Here is a 27,456-nt window from a genome sequence, read left to right on the forward strand (position 1 = left end):
AAAACACTAAACCAATTTCATTAAATTACTTATCATTAGGTAAGGTATTCATAATTTCTGGCACCCTGGATTAAAGTCAGACTTTGAAAAAGCTACCACAGAGCAGTTCAATAGTTTTTAAAAGAAAGTGTTTACTGCCCCTGCAAAACAACAAATTTCATGAATATGCCAGTGATATTAAACCTGATTCTGATTCAGAGTAGGCACAGCTGAGTGCAGGGGTAGAATGCAGGTCTAAAGACTGATACTGATTCTCCCAAGAAACTTAAAATTGCCCAGTTGCCAATATATAGCAAAACCCTATTAATATTTGTTAGTGTTGAATTAGCAGATATTTTATTAGATGTTATTTCAACTTATATCCCAAAAGAATTACTTTCTTTAAAAAAGTCTTTTGTTTACAATGTTTTGTTATAATAGCTTTTCCAAGAAACCCAGTAAGTTAAAAGGGAACCAGCCCCCAGGTGTGAGTAAAGGGAATGTGGGAACTGGGGCCTTGGGGAGCTAGATGCCAAGCATTTCAGAACAAATTGGATAGTGTATATCAGATCTACTGAATATTGTAAAAATTTGTGACAACATAAAATGTAGCCTACATACACTTCCTTTAATATTGTACCACCAGAAGTATTTGTAGCAATAGGATTGAAATGTTGTAGTAACTGTGGCAAGAATTAAATAATTATTATGGCCTGAGTCCTTATCTAACAAACTTATTTTATTCAATTACATGCCAGACTAATATGAGAAACATAGTAATGAAGAAAATAGCATTACAAATTAGGAAAATAAAATATCTTCCAAGATGTGTGAAGCATGTACTATGGAAAATCTCAGTCCATAAAATGAAATCTGGTATTTCAAGCCAGCAAATGATTACATTAATATTTCTATTGCATGTTATAAGGAATGCTATACAAAAAGAACACTGCCACATCTATTAGAATGCTTTACTATTATTGTTTCTTTAAATTTTATTGCTCATATTTTTCTACATATTTAGTTCTCAAGCAACTTCAATATGGATGACAAGAGTGTACAAGACTAGTTAAAAATTCGAACACACCAAAATATACAGATATAGCTTTTTATAAAAAGGAGAGTGAAAATGATACATCTCAAAATGTACCACCTTACAATGACATATGCACACACAAAAAGACCAAAGTGCTGATACCATGCATTTATTAAATTCTTCATATAGTAATGCAGTAATATTGTCATTTTTAAACAATGAAGTGTCAACATATACAGTGCCCAAAAATTTTACTGCATGGTTTTGTTACACAAAAGCAAACTCAATCATGTACAAAAATGTACACTGTTTATCAATGCATTTAAGAAGCATCATTATTCATTCTTAACAAATGTGTTTTCAAGAGGAAACTGATGTTTACATTCAGATGTTTTGCAAGTACTAATTGAAATCATGCAAAAAATAAATGGTAGCTGCTTAGATGACACATATACAGTAGGTGCATGCAATGATCACTCACTTACAAATAGTATTATAAAGCAACATCCATCTTATTCTTCAAATGACAAGGATACTCAAAAACATTTTTATATTTCCAAAAATGTGTTTCTTTAAAAAAAACCTTATTCTGCAATTGATTGGTCTTCAGCAGTAAAAAGTGGCACAAGGTAACAAATTATACTGAAAGCAGGTATTTTGCATTAAAACATTCATAAATTGAACTCTGCCAAATATTTTATTTTGCAGAAAATATTTTGAAATGTTAATACATGTAGTAAAAGTAACAGCAATTTACTGTTTATTAGTGCTTTCTGTACCACTAGAAACAACTACAGTTAACAAACAACTCCAAATATATACAGCAAGTGTACATCTCCACTTTCTGGCTCAGCATCTGTCCACTTCACAGAATGGGTGATCAATGATTCAGAAAGAATTCTACTGAAAACCACCACCCTATCTTTCTATTCTGAAATCTTAAGTTAAAATATAAAGTGTTGATACTTATGAGGAAACAAAAATCATTATGTATAGCTAATGTAGCAAGCACAGTTGAAGACAAAGTATTTTGTTATCAGCCTTCAAAACTGGAGAATATAGTTCTTTGAAATCCATGCCTGTTTTCATCAACATACATACCTCAAAGATCATTGCCGCTCCCCTCCTCTATGGATTATAATGATCCATTTCAGAACAAAATGTATAAACCTAATAAAATATCAGTTCTAATTTAGTCAGATATTCTTGTTATTCCAGAGCCATCTACCATTCATAACCTTGGGTTATAAATTTGCCCTTGGTTTATTACCTTGTAAGAAGCACCAGAGTAAAGTGCACAAATTGGCATTAGGCAAGGCAATGTTACATTAAGAGGTAAGCACCCGGTCCAAAAATAAAATAATGAACACATTACTCATGATGAAAATAGAACTGGTAACATCAAACCAACTTAAATTTTGCAGAATCTTGCTTGCTAATAAGAACTTCCAAAAGCCTGACTCTGGCTTTTATTCGTTTATATTCTCTGTATTCTTCAATCATTGGAGCACGATCTTCCTTCTGTACATTTCTAGAATAATTAATTCAATAAATGTATGAGACAGAAGATATTGCAGATTTAATTTTTTAGTCATTCAATTATGCTTAATTCAATTATCAAAATCACTTTTTTTTGTTTTACAGAGCTCCAATTATCAACCAAGCAAAAAGGTAAACATTTTTCGCATTTGATTTTAAATACAGATAAAATTCAAGTATACCTAGAGGCCTGTGCATAGCATAAATGTAACAGACTGAACAAACTGCTTGTGCTTCAAAATTCATTGCAAGGCATCACATCCTAGAATTTGGTTATATATAAAACAAATTGGTTCCAATTCAAAAAAAGAATAATTTAGATGAAATTACTAATACTTGAACTTCTAATTTAGATCTGGTGTTAACAAAACTACTTTTTTAATATATATTTTGTACCAAAGGAGTGTCATGCACAATGTTGCTTTACTCAATTCTGAAAGCTGTCATCCACAAAGGTTGCAGTATGTTTCAGCATTTTTTATATTAGAGGAAAACATTCAGTACATAGTCCAGGTTTACAAAATATGGAAAGGCATGAAATTTTAAGGAGATTTGTTCTTGCCTTGCCAAAATGTATAAGTAGACCAAATGGATGAACAAAATTATATCTACACATATCTGTTAATGGGAAAAGAAAACAAGCCAGAGTTGATTAATTTCATCAAAATGTAAACCAAATGATGATATAATTGTTACTAAAATCATGGCCAGTACATATATAGGCACATAATGAAATAACTAACAAGTTCATAGTGACATGTTACTCAAGTTTTGTATGAGCAGGTAAGTAAATGGAAAACTATGCCGTGAGAGGCAGATCAGAATTAGCCTTTGAAAATAAAATATGTAGCATGCATTTTGTGCCCCAATTATTTAAAATAATTTCTCAATTTGTGTTCTTTTGGTTAAATAATGAAAGACCAATTAGAACAAACCTTCCATTTTTTTGATAGAACTCCTCTTCAAACTCACGCAGTGTCTTGCGCAAATTCTTCCTGTCATCTCTTGCTTTCCAGAGTTGTTCAAGTAGTTCAGGCCTTAAAATATTTGTAAACATAGGGATTGAATTTAGGAATCCAGTAGAAATGGTAAACTCAAATACACCTTCACCAACAATATCTGCTATCCTCTTCAACAACTGATTAACCAACACACAGCAATTTGCAACAACTGAAGGTTGAGCGCACCGTGCCTTCCTCAGCCTCCTGAGTTTCCATTGAAACTCTACTGAAAATGAATTCTACATCAAGAAACTGTACACCTAGGATGGTATCAAAGTACAAGATAAATACAGTTTAATACATACTGCCTGAATTATTTAGGAATGGGAACTTGGTGCATGTGGACATCTGAAAATCCAGATTTACACAAAGTAATTCAATGTGTATTTCAGCCATGAGCAACCTGAAAATGGCTAAACAACAAATAGAATAATACTGATTAGATTGATACGAAGGATTTAGTCCCCCCCCAATAAAACAAAAACTTTTAAGATGTGCCTGATTATATCTTCACATCTTAAAAAGTTGATCTTTTTGATTACTGGAATTATCCAACTGTCAGATTAGTGTAATCTACTGGGGATTAAAAGAAGTTGAGTGGCAACAGCAAATCACTGATAATATTAGAAACCAATTGCAGATTGTCACTTTCCTTGCCATGCCACTGCAGTGTTAAGTTCCTCAGTTCCATTTTCTTTTTCCTCTCTTCTCATTCATCATCTCCCATTTACATCTCCTCCAGACAGATCAGCTAAAATTAAGCATTCATCACCTTCTTGGTCAGCACCACCACAACTTGAGTCATTTAGTCAAAGACCTCTCCATCATTCCCACTACTTAAAACATGTTTGCTTTTTAACCTTCCTGAGATATAATAAAAGATCAATGACATGAAACATTAACAATATTTCTCTCTCCACATTTGCAGCCTGACCAACCAAATATTTTTGGCAATTTCTGATTTTATACTAGAGATATTGTTTCCGATTCCTGCAGAGAACTAAGAGAGGCAATACATGTTCTTAGAAAGAATTCTGCACCTTAGCTAATTTAATGGAAACAATTCAAGTTGTTTCTTTTTTTCTGGGCAATGTTCAGAATGCTTTAAGAGTGACCTACAAGATATAACCTTCTGGGACCGGTGGAAACTAGTACAAAGTATTAAGAATCAGCCTTTAACCTTCTTGGATACCAGCTAGCAACGGAGTTCTGCTGTAATCAATATTTGTTAAACAGTCAAGCCTCTGAGGTAGAAATGTGCTTGCTGTGCACACTCCAAAATCAAAGCACAATAGTGGCTGCACTCTGCTTCCAAATTTTATTTCAATTAGCTACAGGTTACAGAGGCACTCTCTGGCTAAAGTTATACATTTAAAACCTTTTTAATATTCAGTGCATTAAAAAAGTGCATCCATATTATGATTTGTATAGGACTTATACCTAGCTTATCAAAAAAATGAGAACTCCCCAGGAAAAGAACAAAAAAGACAAAATGATCCATCAATTAGACTTCACATGCAAAACTAATTCTATTTCTCTGCTTTTCTTGTCAATAAAAATAAAACTGCATATCATAATGTCATGCTTCAATATTTTAATTACATACTCACATTGATGCAGCATGTATGTTTGAAACTCCTAAGTCAAGGCTCAGTCTTACTGAAGTCTCTTCTACAGTGGTTGAAATTGTGTTATGGTCATTATCCAACTGATCCAAAAAACTCCTTGCATGCAAGCCTGGCCTTAGGGTAACTGTGAAATCTGTTGCTATACTACAATCCTCTTCTTGCTCCTCTTCCTAGAAACAAAGGGTTGTAAGCATATACTCAATCATTCTGCAAATTAAAATAAACTTTTATTAAGACTTACCATCTTCCTATAGTCCTGACTGAATAGCTACCTCCCTCTACCATTGGTCCTTGACTTCCTAACCAGAAGACCACAATCTGTGCAGATTGGAAGTAACACCTCCACCTTGCTGACAATCAACAATGGCATTCCACAGGGATGTGTACTTAGCCCACTGCTCTACTCTCTCTACACCCATGACCGTGTGGGCTAGGCACAGCTCAAACAGCATCTATAAATTTGCTGATGATACCATTATTGGCAGAATTTCAAGTGGTGACAAAAGGGAGTACAGGAGCGAGAGTTAGTTGAGTGGTGTCACAGCAACAACCTTGCACTCGACGTCACCAAGGTCAAAGAGAATTAACACTGGCGCTCCACAGGGATGAGTGCTTAGCCCACTGATCTACTCTTTCTACACCCACAACTCTGTGGCTAGACATAGCTCAAACGGTATCTGTTGGCAGAATTTCAGATGGTGACAAAAGCGCATACGGGAGTGAGATATACCAGTTAGTAGAAAGGCGTTGCAGCAACACTCAATGTCAGCAAGACCAAAGAGCTGATTGTGGACTTCAGAAAGAGTAAGATGAGGGAACACAAACCAATCCTCAGAGAGGGATCAGAAGAGGAGAGAGTGAGCAATTTCAAGTTCCTGCGTGCGAATATCTCTGAGGACTTAACCTGGACGCAACATTTTGACACAGCTATAAAGGCGGCAGGACAGCGACTATATTTCATTAGGAGTTTGAGGAGATTTGGTTTGTCAACTAAAACATTCGAAAACTTCTACAAATGTACTGTGGAGAGCATTCTGACTGGTTGCATCACTGTCTGGCATGGGGTGGAACTAAGATGCACAAGATGGAACTAAGTTACAGAAACTTGTAAAATTAGTCAGCTCTATCATGGCTACCAGTCCCAAAAGTAAATAAGACATTTTCAGCAGTGGTGCCTTAGGAAGGCGGCGTCCATCATTAAGGATCCCCACCACCCCAGACATGCCCTCTTCACAATGTTACTGTTGGGAAGGAGGTACAGAAGCCTGAAGACACACACTCAGTAATTCAAGAACAGCTTTTTCCCCTCTGCCATACGATTCCTAAATGGGCATTGAACCCATGAACATGACCTCACCACTTTTTAAAAATATATATATTATAATATAATAATTTATAATATATAATGTATATGTTTTACAACATCTTTCATACAATAAAAGTAAACTTATCATTAAACCAACTTCTGAAGAATTCTGACTCATACGCAAACTTCTACTTTTTGGCTTACTGGCAGAACCGGTATAATATCATAATTGCCTTCACTGTTTTCATTGCATGGATAAAGATTTTCAAACATATTAGTTTCAATGTGACTATGACACAACTATCAATATCCCTGTCTCACCATTGTTGGATTTGCTGTTATGTTTTTTATTGTGTTTTTTGGGTATGCTCAATTAGGCTACCTTAGTTTTGGAACCCAGGTGGAAATTTTTCACACTTTTGGCAATTGTGTGTATGTATTAAAATTTCATTACATAAATATTGCAAAGAATAGTTAGAGAACCTAGCTTTTACATATGTTTTTAATTTTTTTTAAATTTAGTGGTCAATAGTTTTTTTATTAATTAGTAAAACTATATTGTTTTTGTGTCACTGTGGTCTAGCATTGATTTTTAACATTGGAAGAGAAAAGCAGATAATATACAAACGTAAAAGTATATGACAAGTTCTTTAAGCTTCCTGCTCAGCTCCAGTGAAAGGTTCTCACACATCTGGCAACTTCCCTTTTCGCATAATGATGTGTAACTGTATATTTACAGTACTTCAGCATTTTATGTTATTAGAATTTTCCTTTTTAATGTCATGGATTTTATTAAATCATCAGCCACCAACCTACATGAGATGAAGAGGTGAAATAGATTTACAGGGATTTACAAGGAATAGATTTACAAGGATGTTGCCTTATGAGAATAGGTTGGTCTTTTCTCCTTGGAGTGATGGACGGTGACCTGATAGAGGTGCACAAGATGATGAAAGGCACTGATCATGTGGATATCCAGAGGCTTTTTCCCAGGGCTGAAATGGCTAACACAAGGGGGCATAGTTTTAAGGTGCTTGGAAGAAGGTACAAGGGAGAAGTCAGAGGTAAGTTTTTTTTAAAAACAGAGTTGTGGATGTGTAGAATGCACTGCCAACAACAGCGGTAGAGACGGATACAATAGGGTCTTTTAAGAGACTCTTAGATAGATACACGGAGCTTAGAAAAATAGGTGGTTATGTGGTAGGGAAATTCTAGGCAGTTTCTGGAGTAGGTTACATGGTGGGCACAACATTGTGGGCCGAAGGGCCTGTAATATGCTGTAGATTTCTTCTTCGGTTGTCCATCGAAATCCAATAACTAAGTCCACTCCTTTAACGGTGAGATCTTTGATGACTATACAGCTCTATCTTGAACCAAGCTCTTTTGCAGGTGGGACATGTGTATGTGGTAGTGGTGGCAACCACGGCTGCATTTCTCCTGGCTCTCTTCTGCTGTTTTCTGGTTGTTCTGTCCATCTTCAGAATAGGACCCTGTCCCTACACAGCTGTCACCAAGTGGTACGGTCAGCTGCAACATCCTCCAGGTCCTCGGGTCTGATCTTGCACTTCCTTAAAGCATTCTTCATCTGATCCTTATACCGCTTCTTCGGCCCTCCAGCTGAGGTCGACCATGATGTAGCTGGCCGTATAACACTCTGTGGGGTAGCCAACATGGGGTATCCTTATCACGTGCCCCAGCCACTGCAGCTGACGCTGGGTGATCATGACCTCAATACTCCTGCAGTTGGTCTTTATAAGTATTTCAGTGTGAGGCACCTGGTCACACCAGGTAATTCCCAGGATGTGCTGGAGGCAGCTTATGTGGAAGTGCTCCAAGGACTTGATGTGACGGCTGTAAGTTAGCCAAGCTTCACAGCTATAAAGGAGGGTGGTGACACAGACTGCTTTGTGGAGGAACAAAGGCTCCTGTTCTGAAAGACTCTACACCGAAGTCTCCCAAAGGCAGCTGATACCTGTTTAATGCGGCTCTGGATGTTGTTGTCAATGCCGCTATCCTCAGAGACAATGCTCCCCAGATACTTGAAAGATGGCACTACTGACAGCTTTTCATCACCAACAGTGAAGGCAGGTAGAGTGGATGGGACACTGGTTCTCCATTGGCAAACCACTTCTGTCTTGGTGGTATTGACAGTCAGACCCATCCTGCTGTACGCTCTCGCCGCCTCAGCAAGGACAGTCTGAAGATCCTCCGGAGTATGGGCCACAACAGCACAGTCGTCTGCATACTGCAGCTCCAGGACCCGCTCTCTACGGAGTTTGGTGGTTGCGTGGACCCTCCTGATGTCAAAGAGGTTGCCATCTAAATCTGATGTCCACTGCCACGCCGCTGCTGTCTTCAATTTCGTTGTGGAGAAGTTTGGTAACATACAAGAGGAAGATGTTAAAGAGCACTGGTGCTAGCACACACCCCTGCCTCACCCCAGTGCGTACAAGGAAGGGCTTGGACTCCTGTCCTCCTATGGTCACCCGAGCAGTCATCCCATCATGGAAGTGGCGGAGGATGTTAACAAATTTATTGGGACAGCCAAACCTGAGGAGGACATCCCATAAGAGCTCTCTTTGCACAGTGTTGAATGCTTTGGAGAGGTCGACAAAAGCTATAAACAGATCCTGATGTTGCTCCCGGCACTTTTCCTGAAGCTGCCAGGCTGTGAAGACCACGTCGATTGTGCTCCTGTTCTTCCTAAATCCACACTGCGATTCAGGCAGCATTGACTTGATGTTGCTGATGAGTCTCTGAAGCATCACCTTAGCCAGGACATTTCCAGCAACAGAAAGGAGTGCTATGCCCCTACTATTGCCGCAGATGGCCTTGTCACCCTTATTCTTATAAACGACAATAATGTTTGCACTTCTCCATTGCTGTGGGATGTTCTCATCAGTCCAGGCCTTGGTGATGGACTGGTAGAGGGTGCGCATACACATGTACCCTCCGTTCTTCAGTAGCTCAGCAGGGATATTGTCAGTGCCAGGGGACTTGTTGTTCTTAAGGGAATGGACAGCTGATAGAACCTCCTGGAAGGTTGGTGGTAGACTGAAGTCGTGGATAGCAGGAAGTTCAGGCAGTTCATCCAGGAGAGTCCTTACATTCCATACTGCCAGTTTTAGGTTGTATTGTTTCTTATTTCAACCTCAGTAGTGGAATAACCCAATAAGCACGGTAACCTATCCAGGTGAGTGACTGAATGGGCAATTTTTAGGCCATCTTTTCTAGGTCCTTCCCCAATTGGGGTGTGCAGTGCAGTCCCTAAACAGGGCTGCTCAGTCGCACAGGGGTCTGCTGAAAACAGCTGCCACTCAGTCCCAGCTGCTAGCGACCAAATACCCTGTGCCACTGCCGTGAAGGGTTCTGACTAGGAGCTCCCAGTCCATTCGTACTTGCTTCTGTTGCCAGACGCCCCATCGCCGTCAGACTTCAACCATATGTAAGGTCCAGATATTGTTCACTGTGGTCAGCGGTGGAGACCTGTGCAAGGAAGATTTTAAAGTGCAACAGGGGGTGCACCATCCCCAGTAGCACTATCTTCACCATGATGAGGTAAATCCTGGTGGCAAGGGTGATCCCAGGACAACTGGTCCCACATCTTGGCTGCAGGAGGCTGCCGGGTCCTTGGTCTGTTAAGGCCTGCCTATTGCACGCCGCCAGCGCATTGCTTTTCTGTCAGGGTGTGCTCCCTCAAGGTGTGTGTGGGTGGGAGTATTTACTCACAGGGTGCGTGCGAAGTGTCTAGTGCAGTAGTGCTTGTAGTTAGTGCATGCTGCATGCCGCATAGTGCTCTCAGCTTGCTACTCTCTGCTTACAGCTATTGCTGCTGGCTAGCTTTCTTAATAGAAGGTGAAAAGAGGAGCCAAGTGTGTAAGCCTCCTCCTGCCAGTACAGAGCCTCTCCACCACCAAGACTCCTGCAGTGCCTCCTCAGGGCCACACACGGAAACTGGGTATCTTACAGTCCCAGGCTAAACTACAGGGGATCTCGGAGCAGCAATGGGCCCCAGAGACATGGCGTGCAGGCCCACCACTGTGTGGACACGCCCTGGCGCCCATCAACCACTGTCCCAGCTATGGGTAAATAGCCTCACTGCCTTATGATTCTATATATATATATATACACACACACTTAATGTAACTGAGTTTTATCCTCTTTATCACGTATTACGTTGTAAATCTGCTGTAAAGTTAACCAATTTCACAACACATGCCACTGATATTACATCTGATTCACTGTGTGAGCTAGAGATGAATGATGCAAGATAATATCAATATTCTCAAAGAACACTGCAAGCCCAATATCTGTCAGAAATAGCAATTAACAAACAAGTAGCAGAGATACCTGGAGCCATAAGCAACTTCCAGGATTAGATAATTTCTTTAACAAATACCTAATTAAGATGCAAACAAGATCTGCAGATGCTGGAATCTGGAGCAACAAATCTATTGTATAAACTCAGGGTGTCTAGCAGCATTGGCAAGGGGGGGTTAAGGAACTACCCACCTCTGACGTCTATTTCACCACTTTCCTCTCCTCTATACTGGCCATCTCCTTTCTTAGCCCTGATGTTAGGTTTCAACCTGAAACGATGATCCTTTCCTCCCCCATCCCCTCCCCATAAAGCAACACACATCAAAGTTGCTGGTAAAAGCAGCAGGCCAGGCAGCATCTCTCGGAAGAGGTACAGTCGACGTTTCAGGCCGAGACCCTTGGTCAGGACCCTCGGAAGAGGTACAGTTGACGTTTCAGGCCGAGACCCTTCGTCAGGACTCCCCATAAATGCTGTGTTCCTCCAGCAAACTGTTATGTTAGATTCCAGATATAACTCAAAAGAGTACTTAATTTCCTCAGAAGGACAGAGGATTTTTTTTCATATCTACAAATATTTTATGGTATTTCTCAATGGTGAAATTTTCACCGTACATTCAGAAAATTTAAGTGGTGGTATGAATGATGCACGTTTTACCTGTTATATTACTTATCACCTCTCAGCCTGTCATTATCTTCACTCCCCCCTTCCCCATTTGGATTTATCTGCCCATCAACCCAACACTTGACATTTCTTTCCTCACCTTTCACACCTTTGTATGGCCATCTCCCTATTACACTTGGTCTGGTGCCAAGTCTCAATCTGAAACATGAATTATTCCTTTGGGATCACAGAGAGCAGACCCCTTGTGTTCCTACAGCAATCTTTTTATTTGCTCCAGATATCATCATTTGCAGTCTCCTGTCTCCATGTTACACTAGCTTGGCATGGTTGTTATGAAAGGCTTTTTTTTACAGTGTTTATTTTAATAATATAAATAATCTTCAAATAGTTCTAAAATTATCTTAAATTGATGTTATTGTACTGTCATGGAATGTTCAATGAAATTTAATAAATAAGCAATAAGGAGAACAATCTGAAAAGCCACAGAAATACAGGCAATGATTTTATAAGGTTAATATGATTACACCTAACCTTTATATCCTCAAAGAACTGAGTAGTTTCACCTTCTATGATTGGCTGTAATGTCTGGCCACGGCGTTTGGCTGATGGAGAGCCCTAGAAGAAAATGACGGAAGCAATTACTGTTAAAGCAAGACTAATGTGGGGATCAGTTTGATTTCCTTAAAATACAGATCACCAAAATAAAAACCTATACCATTTTAAAAGCAGCATTGATAATTATTTAATGGAATGACGTGTTAATTAACTACATTAAACTCCAAAATGTAGTGAGAAATCAAATAAAGCAACAATCCACAAAAGAAAATATTAGACTAATTATTGCAGGGAGAACACATCCACAATAATAAAAGAAATGAATCTTATACTTATGAGTGAACTTTCCAAATAAATTTCCAAATACAGGCTAATAAATTTAACTGATGCTATGGTGTAATTTTAATTTAAAAGGTAAATTTAATTTAAAAGAATACCATAAATTTTCTTGCTAACATTCCTAAAACATATACAAGTGGATTCTGGTTAATTGGGCCATCAGTTGAAAGAATATCACTACTTCAGCATGTTCAGAACTATAAAGAATTTGAAGATAACGACAATCATCTTAAATGTTACAATGAAAATGAAGAATTGGAAGATGCAATCATCAAAAGCATTGTATGAAGGCAATCCATTATCTGCACGAGGTGTCTGTGCCGATTTTGTTAATTTACAGTCAAGCAAAAGAACATGACAGCGTACACCTAATGAATTCCTTCATCAATAACTATTAGGAACTAATATACCATTGTATAGTCCAGTATTGGTAGTATTGTTATTTGTATGAAATACAGAACAAATTACATACATACAAGGTTTGTCTTTTTTTAAAAAAATACCTTTTTTAACTATTTCCATGAAACACTAGCTAATTGGGGCAGCCACTTAATTGGGTTAAAATGTACTGGTCCCAATCATCATTAATCTACTGTATACAAAGTTGGCAAGCATTAAAATTCCAATTATGCTTTTCTGTTCCCCGCTTTACTAGCTTAAAATCCATCAGGAGAAATAAGCGATGACCACTTAAGGCTGCAAAATGTCTGTACTAAATAGTGATTGATCATTAAGTAGTTTTCTTTTATTTGTTTGCAGGATGTGGATCCATCCTTAATTATCCCAGAACCAAGTCAACCACAACAGTAAGCCTGAAATCAAAAACAGATCAGACCTGCAATGGATCCCAAATTTCCTTCCTAAAGTACAGTGGAGAGGTAGATGGGTTTTTATGACAAACTAGCACTAGCAGTTTTGTTTTAAGCAAGAAAGCATAGTTTTAATAAATTGAATTTAAATTCTCCAGATGTCACAGTAGAATCCAAATTCATATCAATAATTCTAGCTGTTAAGTAATGAAACCCATAATTCTACCCTACCTTTCTTTACAAGTATGAATAATAAATAATTATCATACATTCTGTATTAACTTGATGATCTACAAGATTATTTCAATTGGCTGAAATCAATGCCACTGTAGCCATATACATAGTTAATTTTAATAACACATTGGTTATGTTTAGTTAGTGTATATAAAAATGGAGGTGTATATTCTTGACTTTAGAAGCGTACAGATGTTCCTGACCCAAAATGAGCATGGAGAGTGAAATAGAAGCATGAAAGTAATGCAAGTTCCTAATTAAGATTATTATTTATTTCATTTTACAAAATCACTCCAATCACAGCATATTTTGCTTTCTATATTAGTTGAAAATAGGATATTTCACAATGGTTAGTAGAATGACATAAAAGTACATTTCTATGAACTGGACATGATCATTTACCCTATTACACAATTTGTTAAATTTACTTTCTAGCTGAGGTGAACTGTTCTGTTGCAACACTGAAGAATCTGTACCTCACTTAGATTTTGTGCAGTAGTGATTTCTGAGAACTTGTTCGAGGAACATTTAAGTCAGCTGCAGATGAACATTGCTACAGTGCCTTTACTCTTTTTCAGGTCTCACATGCTACACAGTTCATTTAAGAGCCAAGCCTAAATTCCTTTATTCAATGCTTCAGACACTTTAAAGATCATGATCTTGTTGCTTCATGATTGTGGTCTAAAGTGCCCAGTCTCCAGAACTAAAGAAGTTTTGTTTTTGCTAAAACGTCATCAGGTCAGATAGTTAACAGAGCTCTCAATAAAATGTTGAATTAGACAGCCATTGTCAGATATACAGAAGCACATCTTTAGACATACGGTATATATGATGGGTGCTAAACGTTATGATATATCTGAGATAGATCAGATCTTTCTCAGCTGCTTACAGATTTCAAGTACTTACAGCTGCACACCTGATGGCAAGCATGAATAAAGGCACTGTAATAATCAGATCTGCTGGCTGATCAAAGAATTTAATATATAGTCAATAAATAAAAAAGGCTAAATTTCCAAAAACGTCCCAATTAATAGTTTCATTATCTCTTTCTCCTCTATCCATATCTTTCACCTGATGTTACCCTACTGCCGGACAGAAACTGAATTAAATAATTTTATTAAATATAGAATTCACTATTAATGTAAGTAATGCATCCAGTAACAATGACAAGTGAGGTTTATTGTCACTTAACTACCTACATGTATATAATGTATATAGAAACGATATAAAGTTTCTTTGAACCAGAGTGTAAAACACATAACACACAATCACTTATGAAGGTAAAAAATCTACAGATGAACCATATATAAATAACAAACTGGTGCATCAATATTAAATATCGTAAGGTACAGAACAGATTAAATAGTGACACTTCAAATACGATGCAGCTGGGAGTTCAGAAGCCCAGTGGCCTAGGGGAAGCAACCATTTCTCATCCTGGCTGTTCTTGCCTTTATACATCGTAGTCTCCTGCCTGATGGTAGGAAGTCAAAGAGGATGCTGGATGGATGGGTGAGATCCTTAATAATACTAAGGGCCCTGAGTATGCAGCGCTCCTGATAAATGTCCCCGATGTATGGTAGAAAGACCCCCAAGATCCTCAGTTGTTTTCAGTCCTTTGTAGGGACTTCAAGTCTGATGCTATCTTAAAAAAAAATGCTCAATCTACAGTGGTGCTAGAAAGTTTGCGAACTCTGTAGAATTTTCTCTATTTTTGCATAAATATGGTCTAATATGTGATCAGATCTTCACACAAGAAGTTCTAATTAACACAAATAAATAATACAAAACATTGCAACACACATCAAAGTTGCTGGTGAACACAGCAGGCCAGGCAGCATCTGTAGGAAGAGGTGCAGTCGACGTTTCAGGCCGAGACCCTTCGTCAGGACTAACTGAAGGAAGAGTGAGTAAGGGATTTGAAAGTTGGAGGGGGAGGGGAAGATCCAAAATGATAGGAGAAGACAGGAGGGGGAGGGATAGAGCCAAGAGCTGGACAGGTGATAGGCAAAAGGGGATACGAGACGATCATGGGACAGGAGGTCCAGGAAGAAAGACAAGGAGGGGGAGGGGGGACCCAGAGGATGGGCAAAAGGTATATTCAGAGGGACAGAGGGAGAGAAAGGAGAGTGAGAGAAAGAATGTGTGCATAAAAATAAGTAACAGATGGGGTACGAGGGGGAGGTGGGGCCTTAGCAGAAGTTAGAGAAGTCGATGTTCATGCCATCAGGTTGGAGGCTACCCAGACGGAATATAAGGTGTTGTTCCTCCAACCTGAGTGTGGCTTCATCTTTACAGTACAGGAGGCCGTGGATAGACATGTCAGAATGGGAATGGGATGTGGAATTAAAATGTGTGGCCACTGGGAGATCCTGCTTTCTCTGGCGGACAGAGCGTAGATGTTCAGCAAAGTGGTCTCCCAGTCTGCGTCGGGTCTCGCCAATATATAAAAGGCCACATCGGGAGCACCAGATGCAGTATATCACCCCAGTCCACTCACAGGTGAAGTGTTGCCTCACCTGGAAGGACTGTTTGGGGCCCTGAATGGTGGTAAGGGAGGAAGTGTAAGGGCATGTGTAGCACTTGTTCCGCTTACACGGATAAGTGCCAGGAGGGAGATCAGTGGGGAGGGATGGGGGGGACGAATGGACAAGGGAGTTGCGTAGGGAGCGATCCCTGCGGAATGCAGGGGGGAGGGGAAGGGAAAGATGTGCTTAGTGGTGGGATCCCGTTGGAGGTGGCGGAAGTTACGGAGAATAATATGTTGGACCCGGAGGCTGGTGGGGTGGTAGGCGAGGACCAGGGGAACCCTATTCCTAGAGGGGTGGTGGGAGGATGGAGTGAGAGCGGATGTACGTGAAATGGGGGAGATGCGTTTAAGAGCAGAGTTGATAGTGGAGGAAGGGAAGCCCCTTTCTTTAAAAAAGGAAGACATCTCCCTCGTCCTAGAGTGAAAAGCCTCATCCTGAGAGCAGTCATGGCAGAACATCAAAACAGCAGGTGCGGCTGTCAGAGGCCTCTATACTCGAGCGATCAGGCTCTCTCTCTATCTCTCTCGATGGTGATAGAGAGAGTTTGCTGCTGATCTTGAGTCAGAGAAACTCAAAATAAAGTAATGCTGCATACTGTAATAGAAAAACAGCAAGCTGGTCTCCCCCCTTGCTGTGGCAGGAGTAATGCCTCTCTCTCCCTCTTGTTAGTGACAGAATGCACCTGTGGGATGTCAAAACTGTTGGCTGAACTGTGGTTTTGATGGACTCTAGACCATGGTCTCTTTGGGGGCTTTGCTATTGCTTGTATGGTGGGTGGTGGGGGCTGATGCTTTTGCTGAGGCAGGTGGAGAGGGGGAGGGTTGATGCTTTGCTGCTTGTGCCTGGGGGAGCTTTTGGGTTCTAACATTTTTCTGTCATTGATTCTTCAGCGTTTTTCTTCTGTTTCATGGATGTCTGAAGAGTAAGAACTTCAGGTTGCATATTGTATTCTTTTCCTGATATTAAGTGGAACCATTGAAATAGATCCATATTCATGCTTTCGTCAACTTATTCCTAGAATTTGTCCAATCTTCCCATGTTATTCATCTTGTACTTCCTTATTCTGAATTTTCAGCTTTGTAACTCCCAAATTCTGGAAATTTCTTACGACTCTCCTTCAAACTAAGTTTGAATAAACATCTTTTCACCCATCCTCTTCCTCGGACGGGTTTTCATATTTTGTTTGATCATATTTTTAAGAACCTTAGCACGTTTTATCACAAACAGTAAAACACTATCTAAATATATAAGAGGAACGTTTCACTTACAATAACTGGCGTAGCTTTGGCTAGCATCTGCTTCACAAGTCGGTATCTATCATATAAAGGCTTCACCAGCTGTCTTTCTTCCCTAGTGACCTGTACAGTAGAAAATTAAAAGCGGAGCATTAAGTACAGACTCGAACTGCTATGTATATTATGATACATTTTTGCAGAGTAATTCAATTGCTGCTGATCTGCACCAAGTTTAGTCTACTTGATAACCACCTATATTCAAATTTGATCCAGAAAGCATGCTTATGTGAATTTAATACCAGACACTTTCACTTAGAAGTTTTAAAAATTGGACCTGATAATTATGCAAATAATATTAATAATAAGTTAAAAGAATACATACTGGACGACCATGAATGCTCTCAAAATGCAATAAACTTTTCTGAAGAGCTATTTTCTCTGCTGTTAAATGATTCTGTCTCATTTCCTGTCAGAAAGATAATTAAATGCAACATGAATTAAAAAGTGCAATTATAATAACAATTCTCAACAAAGTGTTGCAGACCAATTTACTGCTTGCACCTCTTCAGCATCATCGTGTGTTATAAGTAATCAATTAATACCTTCCTTGTGGACACATATCCACTGCACTAAGCTGGCAAAAAAGTTAGGCAGAGGGGCCAGTATATTGTTTTTAAACCATTACACTTGATTAAAATATTAATCTTAAAAAAAAGAGTTCCACTGTTCTAAGAGAATAATCAGTCAATAAAAAATGAGTAACAAATGTGTGAGATACAGTAAACGGTCTTAAAGTATGGTTAAACCAGCCTGTGTCAATTTAATTGAAAACAGTTAATGAGCTTGCAATTGAAGTGAGAACAAGTAGTGTTGGAGGGGATTTTGCTAAATAAATTAAAACCTACAGGCAAAAGGTTACTAAGCAATACCTTAATATCCTCTGGCCAGTCTTCCTCAGCTCGTTTCTCTTTAAGTCTCTTCAAGATCGATTCTACTGTTGCTTCCATATTTGGCTTTTGCTCCTTCTCAGATGTTTCTTTATAAACATCTCTTTGCTCATGTTCCAGACAAGAACCAAAGCTCTTTGGAAGAGTATTGCTTCTTGGGCGTATTACAGGTAAAGCTTCTAAATCATTTTCTGAAGATTTATATTTCATTTCTATTAGGAAAATACAAAGAAAATATCAGTGTTTTATCAGTTCACTCGTTTACAGTTCACAAAACTACATTATGGCAGTGAAAACATATTGTTCTGCTTAATGAGAGTGACACACAAAATGCTGGGGGAACTCAGCAGGTCAGGCAGAACCTATGCAGTCGACATTTCAGGCCGAGACCTTTCATCAGGACTGGAAAGGAAGGGGGAAAGAAGCCGGAGCAAGAAGTTAGGGGAGGGGATGGATTACAAATTGGCAGATGACAGGTGAAGACAGTAAATGGAAAGGTAGGTCAGTGGGGGAGGGGAAATGAAGTATGAAGATGGGAGGTGAAAAAGGAATCTGATAGGCAAGATTAGACCATGGGAGAAAGGGAAGGAAGGGTACCAGAGGAAGGTGATAGGCAGTTGAGGAGAAGAGAAGCAGCAAGAGGGAAGCCAAAGTGAGGAATAGAAAAAAGGGAATTGGGAGGGGAGAGAAATTGCCCAAAGTTGGAGAAATCATTATTCATTTCAGATTGGAGGCTATCCTGAAGTAATATGAGGTGATACACTCAGGTGGTCTCAACCATGCACCAACATGAAGGAATGGGAATGGAGAATGGATTTTAAATGGCTGGCCACCACAAAATCAAGCCTGTTGCAGATGGAGCAAAAGTGCTTGACAAGCACTTCCCAGCTACTCACTTCATCTCCCCTCCTCCACACACTTATCTTCCCCTTCATCTGGGTTCACCTCTCACCTGCCAGCTTATACTTTTTCCCCTCCTCCCCACCCCCCGGCGACTATCTATTCCTTTCCATAGATGCTGCCTGACCTGCTCAGTTCTTCCAGAAACTTGTTCCAAGTTCAAAGTAAATTTACTATCAAAGTACTTATATGTCACCATATACTACCCTGAGATTCATTTTCTTGAAGACATTCACAGTGGATACAAAGAAACACAACAGAATCAATGAAAAACTACACACAAAACAAAGATTGTCAAACAACCATTATGCAAAAAGCTAATTGTGCAAATACAATAATAATAATGAATAAGTAATAAATAACATCAAGAACATGTTTATAGAGTCCTTAAAAGTGAGTCCATAGGTTGTGGGATCAGTTCAGTGTTATGGTGAGTGAAGTGTTGTGTGTGTTAGTCTAGATCTCAAGCATTTGCAGAATTTCTTGCGTTTATGTTGTTCTACTTACTGGATTCACTACATCTTAAACATAATATGTTAATGAAACTTTATATTAAATGTTAAATAATATCACAATGAGAAATGTGTTTTTTTGCAGATTAATCGTATTCTTGAAGCTGTGAAGAGATTAACAGTTTAGCTGTAGTAAATCTGGTTGAATGTAGATTAACTCTTTAAATACAAGCTTATTTAACAGCAGAGTAAATGTAACTATGTGATGTCTTAAAATAAGTACATAATCAATAAATACAATTTAGTCAAACACAGCCACCAACTCAAACAGGATCTTGAAACACAAAAGATAAATGACTAATTCAAAGATCAAAACAGTTTTTTTTTTAAAAGAAGAAATATATTTCTCAGGGGTTATTATTCTTTCACAGAAAAGTAGCTGCCAGATCTGGGGCACACAAATTGGCTCTGATATACAACAGAAGAGGGTGGAGACAAGGAAGACTGTAGGGTAGTTAAAGTTGTGCCATTATTTAAGAAGTGTTGCAAGAACATGCCAGGAAATTATAGGCTAGTGGGCCTAATTTCAGTGGTGGGAAAGTTACTAGAGGGAATTTTGAAAGACCAGCATTTGGAACATCAAGGGCTGATTCGGGATACTCAGCATAGCTTTGTAAGTTTGGTTTTAAAATTTCAAGAGAATTGAGGAGAGCAGGGTGGCAGACATCGACTACATTGATTGTAGTGAGGCCTTTGACAAGATCCTACATATGCTGGTCTGAAAGGTTAGCTCAGAGGAGATCTCAGGTGAAATAACCAATTGAATACAAAATTGTCTTGGGAGTAGGAATAAGACCATAAGACATAAGCAGAATTAGCCATCTGGCCCATCAAGTCTGCTCCACCATTCAATCGTGGTTGATCCTTTTTTTAAAAATCTCCTCAACCCCAGCTCCCTGGCCTTCTCCCCATAATCTTTGATGTCATGTCCAATCAAGAGCCTGTCAATCTCTGCCTTAAATACACCCAATAACCTGGCCTCCACAGCTGCAAGTGGCATCAAATTCCACAAACTCACCACCCTTTGGCTAAAGAAATTTTTCTGCATCTCTGTTTTGACAGGACGGCCCTATATCCTGAGGCTGTGCCCTCTTGTCCTAGACTCTCCCACCATGGGAAACATCCTTTCCACATCTACTCTGTCTAGGCCTTTCAGCATTCGAAAGGTTTCAATGAGATCCCCCCTCATCCTTCTGAATTCCAGTGAGTACAGACCCAAGCCATCAAACGTTCCTCGTATGATAACCCTTTCATTCCTGGAGTCATCCTTGTGAACCTCCCCTGGACCCTCTCAAATGCCAGCACATCTTTTCTAAGACCAGGAGCCCAAAACTGTTCACAATACTCAAGGGGAGGCCTCACCAGTGTCTTATAAAGCCTCAGCATCACGTCCTTGCTCTTGTATTCCAGACCTCTTGAAATGAATGCCAACATGGCATTTGCCTTCCTCAACACCGACTCAACCTGCAAGTAAACCTTTAAGGTTTTCTACACAAGGACTGCCAAGTCCCTTTGCATCTCAGATTTTTGGATTTTCTCCCTGTTTAGAAAATAGTCCGTACATTTATTTCTACTACCAAAGTGCATGACTATGCATTTTGCAACATAGTATTTCATTTGCCATTTTCTTGCCCATTCTCCTAATCTGTCCAAGTCCTTCAGTATCCTAGGTAATAAAGCCATCGATTCCATCATCTACATCATTTATATACAGCATAAAAAGTGATCACTAGTCATTAGCAGCCAACCAGAAAAGAATAATTTTATTCCCACTCACTGCCTCAGTCAAACCTATAACAATGTTAGTAACTTTCCTGGAATACCATAGGCTATTAACTTGGTAAGCAGCCTCATGTGTGGCACCTTGTCAAAGGCCTTTTGAAAGTACAAATATACAACATCCACTGCAACGTTTTTATCTATCCTACTTGTAATCTCCTCAAAGAATTCCAACAGGTTCATCAGGCCAGATTTTCCCTGAAAGAAACCATGCTGACTTTGTCCTATCTTGTCCTGTGTCACCAAGTACTCCATCACCTCATCCTTAATAATTGACTCCAACATCTTCCTAACCACTGAAGTCAGGCTAACTGGTCTATAATTTCCTTTCTGCTGCCTTCATGTGACATTTGCAATTTTCCAGTCCTCTGGCACCATGCCAGAGTCCAATGATTTTTGAAAGATCATTGCTAATGCTTCCATAATCTCCATCTTTTTCAGAACCCCAGGGTGTAGTTCATCTGGTCCGGGTGACTTGTGTACCTTTAGGTCCTTCAGCTTTTTGAGCACCTTCTCTCTTATAATAGTAACCCGCTTCCCTTCCTTCACACACTACAACATCAGGCATACTGCTAGTGTTTTCCATAGTGAAGTAATTTAGTTCATCAGCCATCTTCTTGTCCCCCATTATGATTCCTCCTGCCTCATTTTCTAGCAGTCCTATATCCTCTCTCAATTCTCTTTTATTTTTAACATACTTGAAAAAACTTTTACTAGCCACTTTGATATTATTTGCTAGTTTGCTTTCATATTTCATTTTTCCCCTTCTAATGGTTATTTTAGTTGCTCTCTGTAGGTTTTTAAAAACTTCCCAGTCCTCAATCTCCCCACTAATTTTTGCCTTGTTCTATGCCCTTTCTTCTGCTTTTACAATTCTTGACTTCCCTTGACAGCCATGGTTGTACTACTTTACCATTTGAGTATTTCTTCATTTTTGGAATACATATGTCCTGCATCTTCCTCATTTTTCCCAGAAACGCACATCATTGCTGCTCTGGTGACATCCCTGCCAGCAGCTCCTGCCAGTTTACTTTGGCCAACTCCTCTCTTACACCACCATAATTTCCCTTACTCTGCTGAAATACTACAACATCAGACTTTACTTCCTCCTTCTCAAATTTCAAGTTGAACTCAATCATATTGTGATCACTGGTTCCTATGGGTTCTTTTAAGCTCCCTAATCGCCTCTGGTTCATTACATAACACCCGATCCAATATAGCTGATCCTCTAGTAGGCTCAACGACAAACTGCTCTAAAAAGCCATCTCTTAGGCATTCAACAAACTCACTCTCTTGAGATCCATTACCAACTTGATTTTCCCCAATCGACCTGCATGTTAAAATCTCCCATGACTACCGTAACATTGCCCTTTTGACTCGCTTTTTCTATTTCCTGTTGTAATCTGTGGTCCACCTGCCAGCTGCTGTTGGGAGGCCTGTATATAACTGCCATTAACATCCATCGTAAGATGGAGGTAGTGGAAATATGTCTTTCAGATTGAGGTCTGCGACCAGTGGTGTGCTTCAGGAATCACTCTCATCTGTTTTAACTATCTGAATGAAAATATAGTTGGCATAGTTAGCAAGTTTGTAGATGACACCAAAATTGTGGGAGGGTGGACAATGAAGCTTATCCAAGATAACAACAAGATCTACTTAAAACTGGGAAAGTGCACGAAGGAATGGCAGATGGCATTTAACTCTGACTAATACAAAGTGTTGAACTATGGGAAGTTAAGCCAGGACAAGACTTGAACAGTTAGTGGCCAGGAGGATAGTGGAACAGACCTGGAGAGAAAAAACCACACAATGATTTTCTGTAAATAGTAACACAGTTAGACAGGGTGGTGATGGTGGCACCTACCTTTGTTGGTCAGGTCACTGAACACAAGAAAAAGGGCCTCTTACAACCACACTAGTACAGGTGGGTACAAATACAATGCTTAAAAAACATTTATACAGGTGCTTTGTCAAGGAAGGTTTAGAGAGATATAGCAAACACAGGGAAATGGGACTAGCTCAGGCAGACAAATTAGTTGGCATGGATAAGTTCAGCAAAAGCACCTATTTCCATGCTGTTTTACTCTATGACTGCATTTCCTCTGGGTTGTAAGAAATTAATCTCAATCCTTCTATCCTTATGGGAGTTTGCCCATGATTTAGAATCCTTTGACCAAACAGCTTCTTACAACCATTAATCAGTATTCAAATTGATATTTTCCATCAACAACAAACAGCAATATCAAACTTATGAGATCTGTACCTAAAAATAAGGAAATCCTTACTCTTTGATGTTCAATTGTCCATAAAATCTGTGTAGTCAACAAGCATAAAAGTAGCTTATGTCAACCATTGTCCTCAGCAAAGCAAATCTCTGCTTCCCTAACAATGATAATGTTGATCCTTGCTTTTATCAGGCTGTCAACATAGCACTCAACTTGCTCAGCCTTTCCCACCTTTATTTCCCCTAATATAGCTTCTATCATTAATCCAACACATCTTTGGGATGCTAATGTGTCCAAGGGTAGCTTCTGAATGACTTAGACTAATCTGGCTAAACCAAATGAGGTGCATTATACAACATTCTACTTTATAAAGTATCCAAGAATTTTTCAACCAACATAAGCTAACTATTTCAGTAAATTCCTTTCACTTCCTTCCCTTCCGTTGCAAACCCTAGGTGAGAAGAACAGACTGCTTAATCCAATTAATAGCCCGCACTCTTTCCCCTCTGAGCTTCTATTGTGCCTTAACCCAAAATATACATCTTTTGAAAATCTCCTCTCCTTCCCTATACACATTTCTCCAATTGTAGCTTGGCCATAAGTTCCTGCTCTTATATCTCCATTCCCAACAAACTTTCAAACATTCAAATTCCTTCAGGGTTCGCTGATGATATAAAATTGTAGCTCATTTAATACTTGGGAAGCATTCCTTTAAACGAGTGCACAAACAGGGTCATTATATTACATATAGAAAAATATGTTATGGACAATGCTGTTGTGCCAGAAATCTGCAACAAATCCCTGCCTTCCCAAATCTTGTACTATGCAATGAAATATCTACTGCAACCATGACTGTCAATCTCAAATCTGAATAGTCACATGTCTCCAGCCCATCCAACTGCAAACCTCAGGAAATGACGGCATAGCTCATTTATTGTTGCAGACAGAATTTCACACCAGATTTCTGCCAAAGAAGAAGTGTAGTATTCATGTTAGATTCTTGGTTCAGTAATGGTAGGCAGGGGCTCATACCAGGATAAGTCAGAGCATTTATACCCGTGAATGTCTCGACCAAGAATGCTATAACAAATCAGCATTCTGTAAGGAAATGCAAAGGATTCCTCCCTTCAGGTGTATCACCACCCACCCCCCAGCCACCTCCCCCAACTAGCTCCTATCATCATCCCTCCTCATACTTAGTCCTCAACCTTCTGTCAAAGGGAAGTTGCCATCTCCTGTTCTTGCCCAAAGATCTTTTAGCTTGACATCATTTGCTAAATCCAGGACCAAAATGTCAATAATCAGGATTGTGTCTACCACCTCAACAAAAGTCATATACGACATTGGAAGTGTGGGGAGAAGATATAGGATTAAATGAGAATGTGACTCAGCAGGCTGAAGAGCCTGGTTCCATGCTCTTATGATTGTGACATTATTTGTTGCTATGCTGCATTATCTGTCCTCAATTTCGTAAAATCTTTGACCCAAATGTCCATACCACTCTACTGTTCATTTACAAGAGCTGTGTTTATTTAATAACTACATTGAAGACTCAAACTCAACAAAATACCATGACTTAGTTATAATGCATATTGTTTATCCCATGAGTTATACTGAAGTAAAGCCATTTTTAATTAAAAAGAAAGGAAACTACCTTTGGCAATTTACCATCTGAAAATAAATGGGGTCACAAACTAAAACCCAACTGAAATGAATGGTCAGGTCAACCAGAGGAGTTGTGTTTATCAGTTTAGGAGTTTAGTCAAGGCATAAGACACATAGCAAACTCTGACAGAAAAATTCTGTCAGTGAGAATTAAGAGTGATCAAATGAATAACTATGGCAGTACATGTATTGTACTGGAACTCGTAACTATTGTAATGATGTTTTAATGAGGATAATGTAGAATTAAATTTTCTAGGATCTTGTGCTTTCCTAGTGTACATGACCAATAAACACTTCTTGCACAGCCAGCCAGGTACAGGTATCGATAATAACCAACATTTCAATGACAAACTCTGCCATCTTCTTCAGAGATGATATAAATAGTCATAATATAATAGATATAATACCTGTACTTGGCTGGAAGTCCGAGAAGAGTTTATTCTTTAAATTTTCCAGTTAATTCTACAATGGTATGTCCACAGGAACTATCAACTTTCAAAATGGGCAATACATACAAAAGTCATGTCAAAAAGTCTTACCTTTAAATTGCTTACGTAATTTGACTAATTCATTCATCCATTTCAAAACCTTTGGATTTGCTACTTTGTCACTGTGGGATGGCTGGAAGAAAACCAAGAACCTCAAAATACCATTACAGAAACTTCCTGCCAAATCTTTTAAAATTAACTTAATATTTTTAACGGGTTTCAATATGACTATAACGGAAGTTAACTTTTCAGTGACCTTGAAAGCTGAAATCGAAAAGTTCATGGAGAAGCCCATAGAATAACATGCCTCAAATTTTTCACTTTAATACTGTGTGTACTTATGGTCAATATTTTTGTACTTTCAAAATATTACAGTTGGTATTTATTTTTAAATAAAATGATAAACAAATTTATGCTATATCCCAAGACAAGAGACCTAATCAAATCAACCAGAGTGTGCAACAGAATGTGAAGAGAATGCTACTCCAGATGTTCCAACTTTCAAACTGGGTAAACGTCTGGGCAGCAATTGCCCTTTATCTATAGGTCCAGAGAAAATCATCTAGAGACAATACCCCCAGTACTGTTTTCCTGACCTTGTAAATAGTTATTGCCACCTTTCCCTAAATTTAACAGTGACTATAGTTCAAAAGGTACCAATTATAGGTTTCTCCCACTATCCGAAAGTAGAGCGTTACTATGAAACCTTTCGTAGGCCAAAATGGCGTAAAGCGAAGAAGCAATTACCATTAATTTATATGGGAAAAATTTTTGAGTGTTCCCAGACCCAAAAAATAACCTACCAAATAACACATAAAACCTAAAACAACACTAACATACAGTAAAAGCAGGAATGATATGATAATACACAGCCTATACAGTGTAGAAATAATGTATGTTCAGTGTAGTTTCACTTACCAGAATCAGGAAGACAGCAAGCACACTGGAAGGTTCGCACATTTTTCTATCATACAGTTCTTTGTAAGCACTCAAAACATCCTGCAAACCTGCCCTAAACCTATGTGCCCTTTCAAAATTAAAGTCATATTTTTCTGCAATCATTGCAGCACCGTCAATTGTAGTGAAAATCTCTCACAGTTCAAAGCTCGGGCAGCTTGATGCTGAGATGCTGAGTGTAGTTCCCGGGGCTACTCTCGCTGCTCAGGGTGTGCGCTGCCTCTATAATGGCTCGCTGCAAAACAAACACTGAACACTATTTTCACTTTTCGCCTTTTTTCGTAAAAGTGAAAATCCTCTGGATTTCTTTCGGTTAGCGAAAACAGGTACTAACGTAGGTCTTTCATAAAAGTGAAGTGGCGTAAAGCGAACTTTCGAAAAGTGGGGATACCTGTATTTACAAAATATCCAGATAATTTATATACAGTGCCTATAAAAAGTATTCACCCCCACTCCCCAGAAGTTTCATATTTTATTGCTTTACAACACTGAATCAAAGTGGATTTAATCTGGCTTTTTTTTTTGATACTGATCAACTGAAAAAGACTCTCATATCAAAGTGAAAACAGATCCCTACAAAGTGATCTAAATTAATTACAGATATAAAACACAAAATAATGGATTGCATAACTATTCACTCCCTTTAATATGACACACCAAAAAACATTACTGGTGCAACTAATTGGTTTTAGAAGTCACATAATTAGTTAAATAGAGATCACCTGTGTGCAGTCAAAATGTTTCAATTTTTGTAAAAATACACCTGTATACCCTGGCAAAAACTACACCATGAGGACAAAAGAACACTCCAAGCAATTCTGCAAAAAGGTTATTGAAAAGCACAAGGCA

The 27,456-nt window shown here is 38.9% G+C and overlaps 1 protein-coding gene across 1 annotated transcript in view; it reads right to left on the reverse strand.

Moving 5' to 3' along the window:
* Nucleotides 1-714: 714 nt before the first annotated feature.
* Nucleotides 715-27,456, reverse strand: part of LOC134349897 (protein FAM13B-like) — a 115,546-nt gene continuing 88,804 nt past the window's right edge. Inside the window, exons 13-20 of the mRNA XM_063054859.1 lie at nt 25,702-25,783; nt 18,064-18,293; nt 17,517-17,600; nt 17,168-17,257; nt 11,963-12,046; nt 5,166-5,353; nt 3,490-3,591; nt 715-2,546 (exon numbers count right to left, since the gene is read on the reverse strand). Coding sequence (XP_062910929.1) covers nt 2,417-2,546; nt 3,490-3,591; nt 5,166-5,353; nt 11,963-12,046; nt 17,168-17,257; nt 17,517-17,600; nt 18,064-18,293; nt 25,702-25,783 — 990 coding nt within the window. The 3' untranslated portion in view covers nt 715-2,416. The remainder of the gene's footprint in view (nt 2,547-3,489; nt 3,592-5,165; nt 5,354-11,962; nt 12,047-17,167; nt 17,258-17,516; nt 17,601-18,063; nt 18,294-25,701; nt 25,784-27,456) is intronic.

Source organism: Mobula hypostoma, chromosome 7, assembly GCF_963921235.1.
Source record: "Mobula hypostoma chromosome 7, sMobHyp1.1, whole genome shotgun sequence".
Lineage (NCBI taxonomy): Eukaryota > Metazoa > Chordata > Chondrichthyes > Myliobatiformes > Myliobatidae > Mobula > Mobula hypostoma.